The sequence below is a fragment of the Bison bison genome, unplaced genomic scaffold, assembly GCF_000754665.1.
Source record: "Bison bison bison isolate TAMUID 2011002044 unplaced genomic scaffold, Bison_UMD1.0 scf7180017864183, whole genome shotgun sequence".
Classification (NCBI taxonomy): domain Eukaryota; kingdom Metazoa; phylum Chordata; class Mammalia; order Artiodactyla; family Bovidae; genus Bison; species Bison bison.
The window spans coordinates 638,051-656,032 of NW_011494755.1; the positions used below are offsets into that span (position 1 = coordinate 638,051).

The 17,982-nt window shown below is 35.0% G+C and overlaps 1 protein-coding gene across 4 annotated transcripts in view; it reads left to right on the plus strand.

The window, feature by feature from the left end:
* SMC2 (structural maintenance of chromosomes 2) overlaps positions 1 to 17,982 on the plus strand; it is a 51,217-nt gene that overhangs the window by 3,423 nt on the left and 29,812 nt on the right. For all 4 annotated transcript variants that reach the window (XM_010843524.1, XM_010843523.1, XM_010843522.1 and 1 more), the window contains exons 4-14: positions 1,282 to 1,404; positions 2,003 to 2,041; positions 5,254 to 5,364; positions 5,562 to 5,606; positions 6,862 to 7,095; positions 9,815 to 9,964; positions 13,046 to 13,279; positions 14,970 to 15,129; positions 15,524 to 15,641; positions 16,406 to 16,544; positions 17,109 to 17,228. In XM_010843524.1, the coding sequence (XP_010841826.1) occupies positions 1,282 to 1,404; positions 2,003 to 2,041; positions 5,254 to 5,364; positions 5,562 to 5,606; positions 6,862 to 7,095; positions 9,815 to 9,964; positions 13,046 to 13,279; positions 14,970 to 15,129; positions 15,524 to 15,641; positions 16,406 to 16,544; positions 17,109 to 17,228 (1,473 nt within the window). The remainder of the gene's footprint in view (positions 1 to 1,281; positions 1,405 to 2,002; positions 2,042 to 5,253; positions 5,365 to 5,561; positions 5,607 to 6,861; positions 7,096 to 9,814; positions 9,965 to 13,045; positions 13,280 to 14,969; positions 15,130 to 15,523; positions 15,642 to 16,405; positions 16,545 to 17,108; positions 17,229 to 17,982) is intronic.

The window sequence follows — 17,982 nt, forward strand, 5'->3', positions numbered from 1 at the left end:
TTCATTTTAAGTACTCTACTTCTATTTTTCTCAATATGATGTTGAAAAGTTCATGATATATTATGAACTCATATCCGATTTACTTAAAATCACTCTTAAGTTGTTCATGTTATTACTTAGCCATATACTGCCATTTCTGCATCTAAGCAGGTTCTTGAAATCAGTGGAGGACCTTAACATTTGTCCCTTAAAATCTTTTTATCTTATTATAATCAGACCGTGTTTTCAGTTTGTCAGTTTTATCTTTAAAAATTCTGTTAATTCTCATTTACTCTTCATCTTAGCATTATGTAGCTTATAGATTTCCATCTCTATGTTAATGAAAACTCTGGTTGAAAAAAAAAAAAAAAGATTGACTAGATTGGGACAAAATCCTGTTCTCTGTCTTTAAACATCTATCGAATAATTACCTTTCAGGATTTTAAGAAAATCTGCTACTAGTCTACTCAAAATTCCTGTCTTCTTGTGGTCCATATGACTGTTTCTTCACCAGAATTTTGTTATAAAAACTTCCTCGAATTTCTTTAGGATATATTAGGATTGTTGTTCAAATATTAAGAACTGATCTACTATCCTAATACTGTCAGGAAAAGAAGTGAATTCATATTTATTTAATATTTATTAAGTGCTTGGTGTGTGCTGGGCATTCTCAAATGCATTGGGAAATACAGATAGAAAGAATGAGAAACAAATCTTGTCTTTAAGGACCTCAGCAAATGGATGAGGCAGTCATACCTCCAAAATGACGATGTACATGCTGTGGTAGACAGAACAAGCTGATATCTAGTATAAGTTGTTCTTATTAAACCCATGCTGCAGTTCCATGATTATTCTTTTTCTTTCAAATATTCATAAGGCTTATCTTTTATTAATCATTTTAGAGTCTTAACAAGAATTGTTACTAAAACTGTGTGTCTTTTGTTTTTGGTATTTGACTCCTTTGGAAATCAAAAAGTGGAGGAAGATGGGTCAGCCTCTGAGTATGGAAAGTTGTAGAAGAGGGTGATCAGGGATAGAAGCTACATTCTATACATCCTTGGAAACATAAAGGTGGAAGGCACCTTAAAGACTTAGTCCACTGCATGGGAGGTTAGGAGGCCCTAGATTAGAAGCCAGTCTCACATTGTTTTTGACCATGTTATACTTTCTTCACTATTTATCCTAGATTCGTTTGATTTATCATTAGTTGGAAAAAACAAAAGATAATGTATTTGGGAATTTATCATCTTAGCTCAAGATATGTGTGTTCATTTATGTCTTTTAAAATTATTTCCTTTGCAGGTAGTTATTGGTGGCAGAAATAAATATTTAATCAATGGAGTAAATGCAAACAATACCAGAGTATACGATCTCTTCTGTTCTGTTGGCCTTAATGTTAACAACCCTCACTTTCTCATCATGCAGGTATTTTGTTTGTGGACTTTATATCTTTCATAATAGTTTTGGCATCTTTTTTTAACTTACAAGAGAAATACATCTCTTTGGATTTTTCATTTTTTAATTTGCTGTTAGGCTGATGTTTGGGCACCTGTTAATAAATGTGGGTTAGTTATTTGTACTTACGTGTTCTGGTATATTGCATACATTTGAATTTTGAAGAATATCTGGAATTAATTTTCTTTGACTTATCTTGGAGGGCCATTGTTCTAAAAAGTCAAGAGATGTTCAGTAATTATGCCAACATTTATTTACATGCTTACCCATTTTAGAGTTGGAGACTTACACGTCATTCCCTGTCTCAGAAATAACAGTCTTGAGTTGTCTTTGTATTATTTATGTAACTTATATCACTAGTAAGAAAGTAGCAAAACTCTAGAATTATAAGCTACCCTTGTTCTCAAATCTTAAAAAAGAAACATCTTTTCATGTAGGTGGGAGAAATAACTGCCCAAAGATTGGTGTATTAGGATATAACAGCTTTAGTACAGATAAACATGTATGCCTTTAGGTTATTCTTTCTGAGTTTATTGTTATTACAGTAAGTTTGTCATTTTATTTTCAGGGCCGAATTACCAAAGTGATGAATATGAAACCTCCAGAGGTAAGAGCACTCTTTAAGCACCGTAAAAATAGTAATTGTAGATATTGCCTTAATGTTTTAGGTAATCAATTTTTAAACATAATTTTTCCATTATTAAAATTTTGGGGAACATTTATTTAAGAATGATTAGTGGAGAAAATAATTTTGTTTTTTAATATTTGACACCATGCCCTAGTTTTTTTAAGTGATATGATGTAAACTTGCAGAGCCTTAGTTTCCTCATCCATAATCTGAAGTCCATAACCTTTACCTCAAAATCTGTTCTGAGGATTAAATCAGAATCTTTAAAAGAAGCAAAAGGAAAGTCCTAGGACCTTGTTAAGCAGTTGTTTTTTTTTTTTTAATTGAGATATAATTGATAAAGTAGTTTCAGGTGTACACCAAAAAGATTTGATATATATACAATATTCAGTATATGTGTATATCACAAAATGATCACCACAGTTTAGTCAACATTGATCACTGTATCAATGTGATACATTGATGTGATCATCTTTCAGAATTTTTTTTGAAGATGAGACCTTTTAAATTATACTCTCTACAATTTTCAAATATGCAGTTAAGTATTATCAACTGTAGTCACCATGCCATACATCACATCCCCAGGACCTTTTATTTTATAACTGGCACTTTTAACGTTTGCTCACCACCTATCCCCCACCTCTGTCAGATTAGAAAACTAATCTGTTTTCTGTATCTATGAGTTCAGTTTTGGGTTTTTTTTTTTTTTTTTCAAGATCCTACTTGTAAGTGAAATTATACTGTATTATCTTTCTGTCAGACTTATTTCACTTAGCATAATGCCCATGTGTTCTATCCATGCTGTTGCAAATGGCAGGATTTCCTTTTTGTATGTGTAAATAACATTCGATTTAATTTATATATATATATATATATTATATTCTTTATCCATTCATCCATCAGCAGACACTTAGGTTGATTCCATGTTTTTACTGTAACAAATGATGTTGCAGTTAACACGGAAGTGCAGAAAGCTTTTCAAATTAGTGTCTTTGGTTCCGTCAGATAAACGTCCTGAAGTGGAATTATTGGATCATATGGTAGTTCTATTTTGAATTTTTTGAGGAACCTCCATGCTATTTCCCATAATGGATACATCAGTTTACAGTCCCACAGACAGCATACAAGTTTTCCCTTTTCTCCACATATTCACCAGTCTTTGTTATTTTTTATCTTTTTGATAAAAGCCACTCCAACAGGTGATGTCTCATTGTGGTTTTGATTTGTATTTGCCTGATTTGTATTTGTGGATGGTTTCCTTTCCTATGCAGAAGCTTTTTAGTTTGATGTAGTCCTGCTTGTTTATTTTTGGTTTTAGTGCCTTTGCTTTTGGTATCAAATCCAAAAAAAAAATCATCACTAACACAGATGTCGGGAGCTTACCACTTACTTTTTTTCTAGGAGTTTTACGTGCCCATACAGTATTAAAAGAAATTTTGGTTCTAAAGTAGCTTTTCTCAGCTGGTGTTCCATGTCAGAGTTAAACCCTATAGGAAGAGATTTGAGTGAAATTAATTCATTAGATATAATGGATTGCTTAAGACATTAAGACTTTGTTTTGGAGCCCCCTTGAGAAGAGTTGCTATGAAGGAATAAATGTTTTGTATCAGAACAAAGGCTCTTTTGGTATTTTTATCTATGGAGAAGAACTAAAAAGACGACTGATAATTGATGATATTAGTCTGGTTTAACCACAGGTCACACTTACTTTCTTCAGATAACATCTTAAGGGAAACTTCTCATTCAAAATCTGCCCAATATATGGAAATCAAACTGGTTTTCAGAGAAATAATCCTCTTGAGGTAGGGATTGATAGTGATTAGAAGCTTCTGATAAAGGAATGCTAAAAAATTATCCTTATAAAATTGTAATTAGTGTTTGCCTTTTTCAGTGTACTCACGTGAATTACTTCTCAATGACACTGAGATACTTTCAGTCCTCAGCAGATGAACAAAGAGAGGAACAGGGAAAACTAAATTACTTGCCCAAGTTCTCAAAGTATCTGCCACAGTTGGAATGGAAATGTTAGGCCATGCTTCATCCTTGTAGGAACAAAACAGCTAAAGTCTCACTTGGAACAGGTTTAAGTAGAAATTTATAAATTGAAATATTAGTTAGCTTTTACTTTCTTATATTTGAAGGAAAAGAGAAAGAAGGAATGAAAGGTTGTTGCTGAATGAAAAAAGGCGGCTGGGATTCTTGGCCTCCGGAGGAGAATTCAATCCGGGGCGAGAGAGGAGGCTTGATCGCTCAGAGCTTTGTGTGATAAAGTTTTATTAAAGTGTAAAGGAGATAGAGAAAGCTTCTGACATAGGCATCAGAAGGGGGCAGAAAGAGTACCCCACTTCTAGTCTTCAGCTGGATGTTATATAGACACTAGCAGTCTGTTAATGAAAGAAAGGAATGTCTTAAAACTCAGAATGGCACCAAGCCCCTCACCCATAAGATGCATTTTGGGATAATCTTGGCACCAAATGGTTCATCCTGGGCCATAAAATGATTAACTTGAATCTTGCAGAAGGACAGATTACCATACAAATAGTTACATTTACATAGGTTAGGGAAATAATATCTGAGTATAACATACTGGTTTGTCAAGTAGGTTCTGAGCCAAGAGGCGGAACGACTTAAAGACAGAGTTTGGGGTAAGTGCATAGTACATTAGCATAGCTTAAGACAAACATTTCCATAAGAAAAATGCATTGGTTATCTCAAGGTTTGAAACTAGTTAACTTCAGGTGAAACCAGGTGTCATTATGACAACACAGTATTTTAAGAGAAACCTTCTTTTAAATTTGTATAGAGAAGGAAAACAATATCGATAGTTTGTTTCCTCTTGCCAATTAAGAGAGATGACACTTGCAGGCTATTTCCTCCCTTGGGAGACCCCTGGCCTTTCTGCCTGTTACCCTCTCAGGAATTACTGGCTTCAGTTTTCAAAGATATGTACTCTGGAAACTCAGTGTAGCATAAAGTTTGATTTTAGAATTGGAGTGAAGGCCAGAAATATTTGTTAAGTCTTAGGGTTATAGGTAATACGTACATTTTTTTTATGTACTTAAATGTTATGGTCCTTAACTATTTTGTTGAGTTGCTTCATGACGTTAAGGCCTTAAGTAATATCCTAATGTAAGTTCCAATGAGACTCACTGGCTTTGATTCTTAAAACATTAATGCAATCATCTTTCCAGATTTTGTCCATGATAGAAGAAGCAGCTGGAACCAGGATGTATGAATACAAAAAACAAAATGCTCAGAGGACTATAGAAAAAAAGGAGGCTAAGCTGAGAGAAATTAAGACGGTAATTAAATTTATATAAAATATTTTTAGGAAAGAGAGTACTTTTCTTTTATTAGAGTTTCTCTGTTGTAAAAGAGGGAAATTTTACCACACCTATTTTCTCCCCAGCCTTTGTTCAGTTTTCTTTAGTCTTCTCCCTTTTAAATTTCTTTAATGGTACTTCACATACTCAAAAATAGTTTTTCCTTTATTTTCCAGATACTTGAAGAAGAAATTACTCCAACCATTCAAAAATTAAAAGAGGTGTGTATTGTATATGTGAGGACAGCCAGCTAGGATGTCTCTCAAAATTGGCGATGCATCCATTATGATACATATGGGGACGACAGCTGTACCACTCCTCAGAAATGTTTCTTGGAGATGAGATAAGGAGTTAGAGTTGATAGTCCATGCTCAACCTTCTGCTTATAGAGGACAATGCACTTCATACCTGTTAAGTCAAAATGGTTTTAGAGATTGACTGTCATAATCTCAGAAAACAACATGCCAGATTTTCATTCTTTGTTGAAGACAAGTATAAATCTAAATTTTCCTGGATAGTTAGAATTGAGTGGAATAAATATTTCTTAAAGGTATGGCATTCTTAGAAACTCTTGGTAGAATGAGTAACTTCTAGGGTAAGAGGGGCTCTCACTAAAATTACTGCTGTCAAGGCAGTTAGTAGACAATAGGTATTGAAACAGATGACTGTTTTCTCTATAATCTTTGTACTTCTGACATCATATCACTGTTTCAGTGAAAGTATTTTAAATCATGTATTTAGAAATTTCTTAAATGTTCATTAAAATTTGATACTTCTCAAGCTCTCTTCTGAATCTATAGAGTAGCATAGATGTAATTGGAAAAACTGAAAAATTGTGAACTTGAAGGTTCTGCTTTTGTATCTATGATTTAATAGAAAAACACTAGATCACGAGTTTAAACCTAAGTGTCATATTTGATTTTGCCAAATTCTGTATTTGATAATATGAAGAGCTCATTTAATCACCCTGAATTTGTTTCTTCATCTGCAGATTAGGAATTTTCATTGTTAACTTTGTCCTAGTAGGTCCCAGTGGGAATCAAGTTTAGTAATATGTGAGCAAATATTTATAAATAGTTATATGAATGAATGTAGAGTGGGCATCTTGGTAATAGTACCACAAACTACATTTAATAGTGTATCATTCATGGTTTTATAATTTTATAGACTTATTCCCACAAGTCTATGAATCTTATGTCCATATTTCTTTGTTAATCCCAACTGTGTGGTTATATTTGAGAAGAAATAGCCACAGAGAATTCATTAAGATGACATTACTATCTAAAAAGCCACAGTTCTAATGTTGTTTGAAGTTTCCTAAAATTAACAGTCCATAATTACTCAAATTTAAGACAAAATCCATTATGTTTATTGTGTAATGGGAAATTTTTTATGTATTGCTGTATTTAAATTCTTTCCAAATTTATTTAAAAATATTAATGTAGAGTTATACTTTATTGGTGATTTCTCTTTTAGGAAAGATCTTCCTACTTGGAGTACCAAAAGCTATTGAGAGAAATAGAACATCTGAGTCGTTTATATATAGCTTATCAGTTTTTGCTGGCTGAAGATACTAAAGAACGCTCAGCTGAGGCATTAAAAGAAATGCAGGATAAAATTAAGAAGCTTCAAGAAGAAGTGTCTGAGAATGATAAAAAAATAAAAGCACTTAGTCATGAAATAGAAGAGTTGGAAAAAAGAAAAGATAAGGTCAGACATGTGTAAGAATAATAATAAACTGAAAAATATTAAATAATGTAACTATTTTGGGTATACTGGGCATTGTGTTCTGAATTGAAAAAAATTTATTTTACTGTATGATAATGATATAGTTTCAATTCAGTTCAGTTGTGTCCGATTCTTTGAGACCCCATGGACTGCAGCACACCAGGCCTCCATATCCATCACCAACACCTGGAGTTTACTCAGATTCATGTCCATCGAGTTGGTGATGCCATCTTATCATCTCATACTCTGTCGTCCCCTTCTCCTCCCGCCTTCAGTCTTTCCCAGCATCAGGGTCTTTTCAAATGAGTCCGTTCTTCAAATTAGTTGGCCAAAGTATTGGAGTTTCAGCATCAGTCCTTCCAGTGAATATTCAGGACTGAATTACTTAGGGTGGACTACTTGGATCTCCTTGCAGTCCAAGGGACTCTCAAGAGTTTATTCAAAAGCATCAATTCTTTGGTGCTCAGCTTTCTTTATAGTCCAACACACATCCATAAATGACTCCTGGAAAAACCATTGCTTTGACTAGATGGACCTTTGTTGGCAAAGTAACGTCTATGCTTTTGAATATGCTATCTAGGTTGGTCATAACTTTTCTTCCAAGGAGCAAGCATCTTTTAGTTTCATGGCTGCAGTCACCATCTGCAGTGATTTTGGAGCCCAAAAGAATAAAGTCTGTCACTGTTTGCATTGTTTCCCCATCTGTTTGCCATGAAGTGATGGGACCAGATGCCATGATCTTAGTTTTCTGAATGTTGGGTTTTATTTTTCACTCTCCTCTTTCACTTTCATCAAGAGGCTCTTTAGTTCTTCTTCACTTTCTGCCATAAAGGATTGTGTCACCTGCATATCTGAGGTTATTGATATTTCTCCTGGCAGTCTTGATTCCAGCTTGTGCTTCATCCACCCCGGAATTTCTCATGATGTACTCTGCATAGACGTTAAATAAACAGGGTGACAATAAACATGCTTGATGTATTCCGTTTCCTATTTGGAACCAGTCTATTGTTCCATGACCTGTTCCAACTGTTGCTTCTTGACCTGCATACAGATTTCTCAAGAGGCAGGTCAGGTTGTCTGGTATTCCAAACTCTCAGAATTTTCCACAGTTTGTTGTGATCCACATAGTCAAGGACTATGGCATAGTCATAAAAGCAGAAATAGATGTTTTTCTGGAACTCTCTTGCTTTTTTGATGATCCAGTGGATGTTGGCAATTCGATATTTGGTTCCTTTGCCTTTTCTAAATCCAACTTGAACATTGGGAAGTTCACAGTTCACGTACTGTTGAAGGCTGTCTTGGAGAATTTTGAGTATTTGCTAGTGTGTGCTGCTGCTGCTGCTGCTGCTGCTAAGTCGCTTCAGTTGTGTCCAACTCTGTGCGATCCCATAGACGGCAGCCTACCAGGCTCCCCCGTCCCTGGGATTCTTCAGGCAAGAACACTGGAGTGGGTTGCCATTTCCTTCTCCAATGCATGAAAGTGAAAAGTGAAAGTGAAGTTGCTCAGTTGTGTCCGACTCTTCGAGACCCCATGGACTGCAGCCTACCAGGCTCCTCCATCCATGGGATTTTCCAGGCAAGAGTACTGGAGTGGGGTGCCCTTGCCTTCTCCAACTAGCATGTGAGATGAGTGCAATTGTGTGGTAGTTTGAGCATTTTTTGGCATTGCCGTTCTTTGGGATTGGAATGAAAATTGACCTTTCCAGTCCTGTGGCCATTGCTGAGTTTTCCAAATTTGTTGGCATATTGAGTGAAGCACTGTCACAGCATCATCTTTTAGGATTTGAAATAGCTCAACTGGAATTCCATCACTTCCGCTAGCTTTGTTAGTAGTGATGCTTCCTAAGGCCCAGTTGACTTCACATTCCAGATGTCTGACTCTAGGTGAGTGATCACACCATCGTGATTATCTGGATCTTGAATATCTTTTTCGTATAGTTCTTCTGTGTATTCTTGCCATCTCTTCTTAATATCTTCTGCTTCTGTTAGGTCCATACCATTTCTGTCCTTTATTGTGCCTATTTTTGCATTAAAAGTTCCCTTGGTATATCTAGTTTTCTTGAAGAGATCTCTAGTCTTTCCCATTCTTTTGTTTTCCTCTATTTCTTTGCATTGATCACTGAGGAAGGCTTTCTTATCTCTTCTTGCTATTTGGAACTCTGTATTCAAATGAGTGTATCTTTCATTTCGCCTTTGCTTTTCGCTTCTCGTCTTTTCACAGCTATTTGTAAGGCCTCCTGAGACAACTTTTGTGCCTTTTTGCTTTTCTTTTCCATGAGGATGGTCTTGATCCCTGCCTCCTGTGCAATGTCACAAACCTCTATCCATAGTTCTTCAGGCACTCTGTCCATCAGATTTAATCCTTTGACTCTCTTTCTCACTTCCACTATATAATCATAAGGGATTTGATTTAGGTCATACCTGAATGGTCTAGTGGTTTTCCCTACTTTCTTCAATTTAGGTCTGAGTTTGACAATCAGGAGTTCATGATCTGAGCCACAGTTAGCTCCTGGTCTTGTTTTTGCTGTCTGTATAGAGCTTCTCCATCTTTGGCTGCAAAGAATATGATCAATCTGCTTCGGTATTAACTGTCTGGTGATGTCCATGTGTAGAGTCCATAGTTTATTAAAAATAAATACATATAAATTATACACTAACAAATTTTTAAGTACATGATTGAATTGGGTGCATTTGATTATAGGAAGTTGGAGGTATACTTCGATCTTTAGAAGATGCTCTTACAGAAGCTCAGCGAGTTAATACTAAATCTCAAAGTGCCTTTGATTTCAAGAAGAAAAATCTGGCAAGTGAAGAGAACAAACGCAAAGAACTGGAGAAAAATATGGTAGAGGTAAGCAAATGAGAAGTGTAATTTAATTCTAGTAATATACATTCCTCCATTCTGTTAATATTTATTACGTGCCTGCTGTGGACCCAGGGTAATTGTTTAGGCTAGGATGTAGCAACTGACAAAATGACAATAATGAACAAAATGCCTTGTGTGTCTTCATTCCAGTGAGGAAAACGATGATAAAATAAGTGAAATATGAAGTATGTTATATAGTGGTAACTGATGAGGAGAAAAAAAAGCAGTGGATAGGGTTAGTATTGGGCAGGGAGGTACAATTTGGAATTTTCAATTGGGTAAACATTAAAGGTCTCATTGGGAGGCTTCTATTTCATTAGAGACCTGAAGGTGGTCAGAGAAGGGTGTAGATAGATTGGGAGGCTGTGGGGGGAGATGTTCCAGACAAAAGAGCAGCAGCAGCTCCAAGTGCCTAAGGTATTGGAAAAGCAGAGAGAAGTAAAGCTGGTTGCTACTGAGTAGTAGAGATGGGGTGTAGGATCACGTGTGGTTTTGCAAAATATGTGAAGGACTTTGCTGTTTATTCTGAGTGGCATGGGAAGCTGCTGGAGTTGGTTGAGCCCAAGGGTGACATTTTAATATTTTAGCAGTACTATTCTTGCTGTTTTGAGGATAAATTAAAGGGAAGAAGTAGAGAAACCAGGTAGTAATTGGTAGTGCCAGTGATAGTCCTTGGATAGATGCAATAGAAGGTAGAATATTAGAGAAGTTGTGGGATTTTATGTGTACTTTAAGGGTAGGCCAACAGATATACCCAGCAGATTTTTTTAAAATTATAGTTCATTGGTTTAAAATGTTGTTTTCTGCTGTACAGCAAAGTGACTCAGTTATACATGTATTTTCTTTTTTTTATTTTCTTTTCCATTATGGTTTATCACAGGATATTGAATGTAGTTCCCTTTGTCATACAGTAAGACCTTATTGTTTATCCATCCTATACATAATAATTTGTACCTGCTAATCCCAAACTCCAAGTCCTTCCCTCCCCTTCCCACCCTTCCCCTTGAAAACAAGTCTGTTCTCTGTGTCTGTGAGTCTTTCTATTTTGTAGATAAGTTCATTTGTATCATATTTTAGATTCCACATATAAGTGATATCATGATGTTTGTCTTTCTCTTTCTGACTGACTTCACTCAGTATGATAACCTCTAGGTCCATTCCTTGGTATCCATTGGTCCAGTGGCAGTTTTTCATTCTTTTTAATGTCTGAGTAATATTCCAGTGTGTGGGTATAACATCTTTATCGGTTCATCTGTCGATGGACATTTAGGTTGCTTCCATGTCTTTGCTACTATAAATAGTGCCCAGCAGATTGGTGTTTGAATATGAAAGAGGACTGAAGGATAACTCCAGAGTTCTGTTGTTGACAGTTTGAAATATGGTTACCATTTGTTGAATGGTGAATAATAGGCTTGAGGAGCTAGTTAGACATCTAAGTAGAGATATTGATTTGATAGTTGAAAATACGAACTTTGAATCCAGGTTAGAAATGCAAATCAAAATACATACTTTAGCATGCACCAGGGCTAATGGTCAGACTTCTTTATATATACTCATTTCTTTAGTGATCCCATCTAGCCGTGTACCCTTCAGTACCATCTACATGTTGATACCTTTCAAACCTATAATCAACCTTGACTCCTTCTTTGAAAGACTCATTTGTCCAGCTATTTAATTGACATGTTTATATGGATGACTTTAAAAAATCTAAAACTTAACATATCCAAAATAGAACTCCTAAATTTTCCTCACCTACCCAAACCTAACTGAGCTACTGAATTTTCCTCATGTAAGTAATGATGCTGTTCACTCCAGAACCTGTAGTCCTGAATTTTCTTCTTTCTCCCAACCCTGTGGTATCTAATTCTTCGACAGATTTTGTTGATTTTAAAAGTATATCCAGAATATCCAGATATATGTGTATATCCAGAATACAGCCACCTTTCACTCCTCACGCGGTTCATGCCATCACCTCCCAGGAAGGTACTCAGTAGTATCCTCATTAGCTGCCTTTTTTTACTTACTGTGTTCCAGCCACAGTCTCTAATACCCAAGCATATTCCTCAGAGCTTGGCAAGTGTACCATCCCCCTAGTATTTGCACGGTCACACCTTTTGTTTCATTTAGGTTTCTGCTCAAAATGTCATCACAAAAAGGCCTTTTCTCATTATTCTTAAAATAGTAGTTCCATCATTTTTTGCTTTATGTGTTTACTATGTTTTCCACCTTAAAAATGTAGGCTCCTGAGGACCCTGTGTCTTTAATATCTAGAATAATGCCTGGTACATGGTAAATATCTAAGAAATACCCAGTGCATCATGAATTAAGTGAGCCAAATTTCTGATCACTTTCATGTAAATATGACTAGATTTTTTTTTTTCTTTTAGTGCTGGTATCTTATATAGCATTAGATATTTGGTTATTAGAATTTAAGTGAGAGTGTTAGTCTTTCAGTTGTTCCATCTCTTTGTGATCCAAGGGACTGTAGCCTGCTAAGGCTCTGTCCATGGAATTCTCCAGGCAAGAAGACTGGAGTGGGTTACCATTTTCTTCTCCAGAGGATCTTCCTGACCCAGGGATCAAACCGGGGTCTCCTGCATTGCAGGCAGATTCTTTACTTACTGTATGAACCACCAGGGAAGCTGTTCCCATAATAATTTAATACTTAAATTTTATGGCCTTTAATAGTTTATAAAAGCAGTTTCATATACATGCTCTTAATCCTAAAATTTCTTTTATTCTTGGGGTAGAGTGGATATTTCAATATTATAGTTTTAGAAAGTGATTTTTAGTTGTTTCAAGTGGTTTGTTTAAATTTGCAATAATATTTTAACTCATTCTCTCTCAGATTTGACTATAACATGGAATGAAGGTATTTCTATTAGGATAAGAAGTACATTTATCCTAAAAACTGAGAAATTTCAAAATGGGAATAAAATATTTAAAATTATGGTTATATTACCATGTTCACTTCAGATTGGTATGAAATTTGATGACATTAAAGGTATGTATGTTTCACTGGTTTTCTAAAATATAATACTTTCCAATTTCAAACTCTTCCTAAAGGATTCTAAAACTTTAGCAGCAAAGGAAAAAGAGGTTAAAAAAATAACAGATGGACTAAGTGCCCTTCAAGAAGCAAGTAATAAAGATGCTGAAGCTTTGGCCGTTGCACAGCAGCACTTTAATGCTGTTTCCGCTGGTCTGTCCAGTAATGAAGATGGAGCAGAAGCAACTCTTGCTGGTCAGATGATGGCCTGTAAAAATGAAATAAGTAAAACTCAGACAGAAGCCAAACAGGTAAGTACAGACAGTAAGAACTATGTGATTGCAGTTTTTATTTCTTTATTATTATTTGATTTTTTGTGAAGCTCCTTCACACTACGCTTTGGCAGTTGTTAAACAAAATGTTGAAAATATTCAGATAACTATCAACTATTACATTCTGCTGCTGCTTAGCACCTAAAACAATGAAGTTCAATATACTGATCTCTACCTATTGACAATATCAGTATAAGATGCCATAAAACATAAAATACCTTTATACATTAATTGAAATTTTAAGTGCAGTAAATGCTCTGTTCTGTTTTCAGCATTGTATGGAATACTTGAGGTTAACGTATTTGTTTTCATCTTTTTGGTATTTTATTGACATTATAAAGTTGAAGTTTTAAGTTTTAATAGGAAAACAAAAACATCTTCATTTATATGCCTGCCACAGTTAAAAATATAGCATTTTAGTGTCATACTTATAGCATATACATTTTTCTGTCAGTTTAGCATCCTTTTTCTGTATACTTTTATTCCTCATCAATACAGTTAAGTGCACAGTTGGACAGCATAAATATTATATAAGTGCAAATATGCATACCTAAGTGAAAAAGAAGGAAGTGATTTCTAGCTTTTTATTTTGCTTTTAATTTGATCAGTTCAGTTCAGTAGCCCATTCATGTCCGACTCTTTACGACCCCATGAACTGCAGCACTCCAGGCCCCCCTGTCCATCACCAACTCCCGGAGTTCACTCAAACTCACGTCTATCAAGTTGGTGATGCCATCCAGCCATCTCATCCTCTGTTATCCCCTTCTCCTCCTGCCCCCAATCCCTCCCAGCATCAGAGTCTTTTCCAATGAGTCACCTCTTCGCATGAGGTGGCCAAAGTATTGGAGTTTCAGCTTCAGCTACACTCCCTCCAAAGAACACCCAGGACTGATCTCCTTTAGGATGGACTGGTTGGATCTCCTTGCAGTCCAAGGGACTCTCAGTCTTCTCCAACACCACAGTTCAAAAGCATCAGTTCTTCGGCACTCAGCTTTCTTTATAGTGCAACTCTCACATCCATACATGACCACTGGAAAAACCATAGCCTTGACTAGACGGACCTTTGTTGGCAAAGTAATGTCTCTGCTTTTGAATATGCTATCTAGGTTGGTCATAACTTTCCTTCCAAGGAGTAAGCGTCTTTTAATTTCATGGCTGCAGTCACCATCTGCAGTAATTTTGGAGCCCCCAAAAATAAAGTCTGACACTGCTTCCACAGTTTCCCCATCTATTTCCCATAAAGTGATGGAACCAGATGCCATGATTTTAGTTTTCTGAATGTTGAGCTTTAAGCCAACTTTTTCACTCTCCACTTTCACTTTCATCAATAGGCTTTTTAGTTCCTCTTCACTTTCTGCCATAAGGGTGGTGTCATCAGCTAATGACAGTTCTTTGATATTAATCTTTGAGCTCATTGATGTTAGTTTTATAAATATTAAAAATATAGACTTAAATTATAAGATATTTAATATTTGAGCATATATACATTTATATTCTGAGTAGTATTTTGAGGAGAATACATTGGGAAATGATTCCCTGTTGATATACTGATCCAAGTAGTCAGTTAAATTTTCAAGGCTGATGTCTCTTAAAACAATCTAAATATGTGGCTGTTTTATCACTAGCGCTATCTGCCTCGTATAGCCTGTTATATGTTTTTCTGTTACAGGCTCAGATGAAGTTGAAACATGCCCAACAAGAATTAAAGACTAAACAAACAGAAATTAAGAAGATGGATAGTGGCTATAGGAAGGATCAAGAAGCATTAGAAGCTGTGAAAAAACTTAAAGAAAAACTTGAAACTGAAATGAAAAGGCTAAATTATGAAGGTTTGCCTTTAAAGACATGATGTTAAATCATTAGGAAGTAGTGATTATTAATAGAAACTTAAAGGAAATAGCAAGTAGGAAATTTTTTTCACCTCATTAATGTTAATGTGAATTAGTATAAAAATTATTTATAAATATAATCAGAAAAATACCAGAGTATAAAACAGTCCTTTGAATTGAAAGGATGAAAATGGTTTTATGTGTTGAAAATATGTCTACTTGACACTTAATATAAATTCAAATGTTAAGTATGCTTTTCTTTAATATTATCAGGAGTTTGCATTTTGCTTTTAGAAATGCTTTGGAAATAGAGATTACTAATATTTTCCTTAAAACAGTAGAATATTTGAGTTTTTAAAACTTGGTTTCAATTTACTTACGGCTTACTGTTCAGAAAACAAGGAGGAAAGCCTTCTGGAAAGGCGAAGGCAGCTATCTCGTGATATCAGTAGACTGAAAGAAACAGAAGAAGCTCTCTTGGCCAGATTTCCCAATCTTCGATTTGCCTATAGGTAAGAGTTAAATCTTGAAATTGAACATGGTAGTAACTAGGATATATTTTTGTGTAAAAGTTACCGTAAGCTGCTTTTCCTTAATTGTTTTTTCTTTTTTCCTTAAATCTTTATTGAATGTTTCAGAGTTGTAGACAAGGGAAATTCTTGTGAAATTTAAGGTTACTAATGCCACTAATGTCAAAACCAAAATGAGTGGAATTTAATCTTACCCCAAAAAGTTTCTTTAAGGTTATTTTATCATTAATGTTAAATAGCTGTGTTAACATTTTATAATTTGTTTTATTAATGCTATATGGTTTTTTTCTTGGAATACTTAATATATGTATTACAAAGATTAGAACATTAAAGTTGTTTTTGTTACCTTGAAAACATTATGTATACTGAAAGATCTTTTGATTTTAAAACAATAGTCTTTTAAGGGTACAATAGAATACTGTATACATACTTTAAAAAACCAGGGTACGTTAATGTATAAAAGCTTTATTACTAAAGACTATTAGCTGACAATGCAAGTTTGCCACAGAACTTCAATTTGTAAAAAACAAAATGACAATGGAAAACATCAATATTTGTGAAACACAATAAAAGATGTGTCTGTAGCTGGACAGTCATGAGACATTTGAAATCTTTTAATTTTGTTAAAACTACTGATTATTGTGCTTTCAATTTAATGTATTGTCAGAAAGACCTCTTGACTAGTAAAATACAACTTTTTCTATTTTCTTGTCTAAGATTAATTTTTGTCCACTTTTCTGTTTTAGGGATCCAGAGAAGAACTGGAATAGAAATTGTGTGAAAGGACTTGTAGCTTCACTGATCAGTGTAAAAAATAGTTCTGCAACCACTGCTTTAGAATTAGTGGCCGGAGACCGACTCTACAATGTTGTAGTAGACACAGAGGTAAACTGATTTTAATTAAAGAAAACAAATAATTGCTGTTAAAACTATAATAGCTGCTAGCTTGAAAAATCATGTGCTCTTAGAAGAATTGGGTACTTTATTGACGTTTTAAACTTCTTCTAAGACTAAATGTTGGGCTTCCCTGATGGCTCAGCTGGTAAAGAATCTGCCTACAATGTGGGAGACCTGGGTTTGATCCCTGGGTTGGGAAGATTCTCTGGAGAAGGGAACGGCTACTCACTCCAGTATCCTGGCCTGGAGAATTCCATGGACTGTATATAGTCCATGGGGTCGCAAAGAGTTGGACATGACTGAGCGACTTCACTTAAGGCTAAATGTTTATCTTTACAGGGTAAAATGATAGAGTTAATGATTTTTTATATTATATTTTATTAACATTATTCCACTCCAGAGTCCAGAATGCACATATCTATCTTAGAATTTTGATTGTTCGGGATCGTAGGCACTGAGCGTATTTATAAATTCCTAAACTTGTACTGTTTCCCTTTAAATGTTTTTTGTTGTCATTAATATATTTTTCATTTATAATACACGATGTTTTAGGTTACTGGAAAAAAGCTACTAGAAAAGGGGGAATTGAAGCGTCGATACACTATAATTCCACTCAATAAAATTTCATCCAGATGTATTGCTCCAGAAACTCTGAGGATTGCTCAGAATCTTGTAAGTCTTTTTTATATGCTTTGTCTGCATCTTACTGGTTTTTTTGTTGTTTTTTTTTAAATTATAGGACATTAACTGTCCTCTGAAGTAAATTGGGATTTCAATCATATATCAAACCACAAAATTTTATTGTGTTACCATGCTTTAAAAAGTTAAGATACCAAAGAGAATAAAATCAGCTTTTGTGAAATTAGATGGAAAGAGAATAGAAATGTTGGAAGACTAAAATTCCCTTTGATATTTTAAAGTTGTATTAGAATGTCTTCTTTAAAAGATTTTTATTGGACTATAGTTGGATTAAATGTGTTTTAGGTATACTGCTAAATGATTCAATTATACATACATGTGTATATCCATTATTATTCAGATTTTTTTCCCATATAGATTATTACAGAATATTGAGTAGAGTTCCTTGTGCTATACAGTAGGTCCTTCTTAGTTATCTGTTTTATTTTTGTGTGTTATGTGTGTTAAGTCACTTTAATCATGCCTGACTCTTTGTGACCCTATGGACTGTAGCCTTCTAGGCTTCTCTGTCCCTGGGATTCTCCAGGTAAGAATACTGGAGTGGGTTGCCATGACCTCCTCCAGGATCTTCCTGACCCAGGGATGGAAGCTTGTCTCTTATGCCTTCTGCATTGGCAGGTTGATTCTTTGCCACTAGGGCCACCTGGGCAGTAGAGTTCCCTGTGCTATGCAGTAGGAGGTCCTTGTTGGTTATCTGTTTTATTTATAGTAGTGTATAAATGTTTAC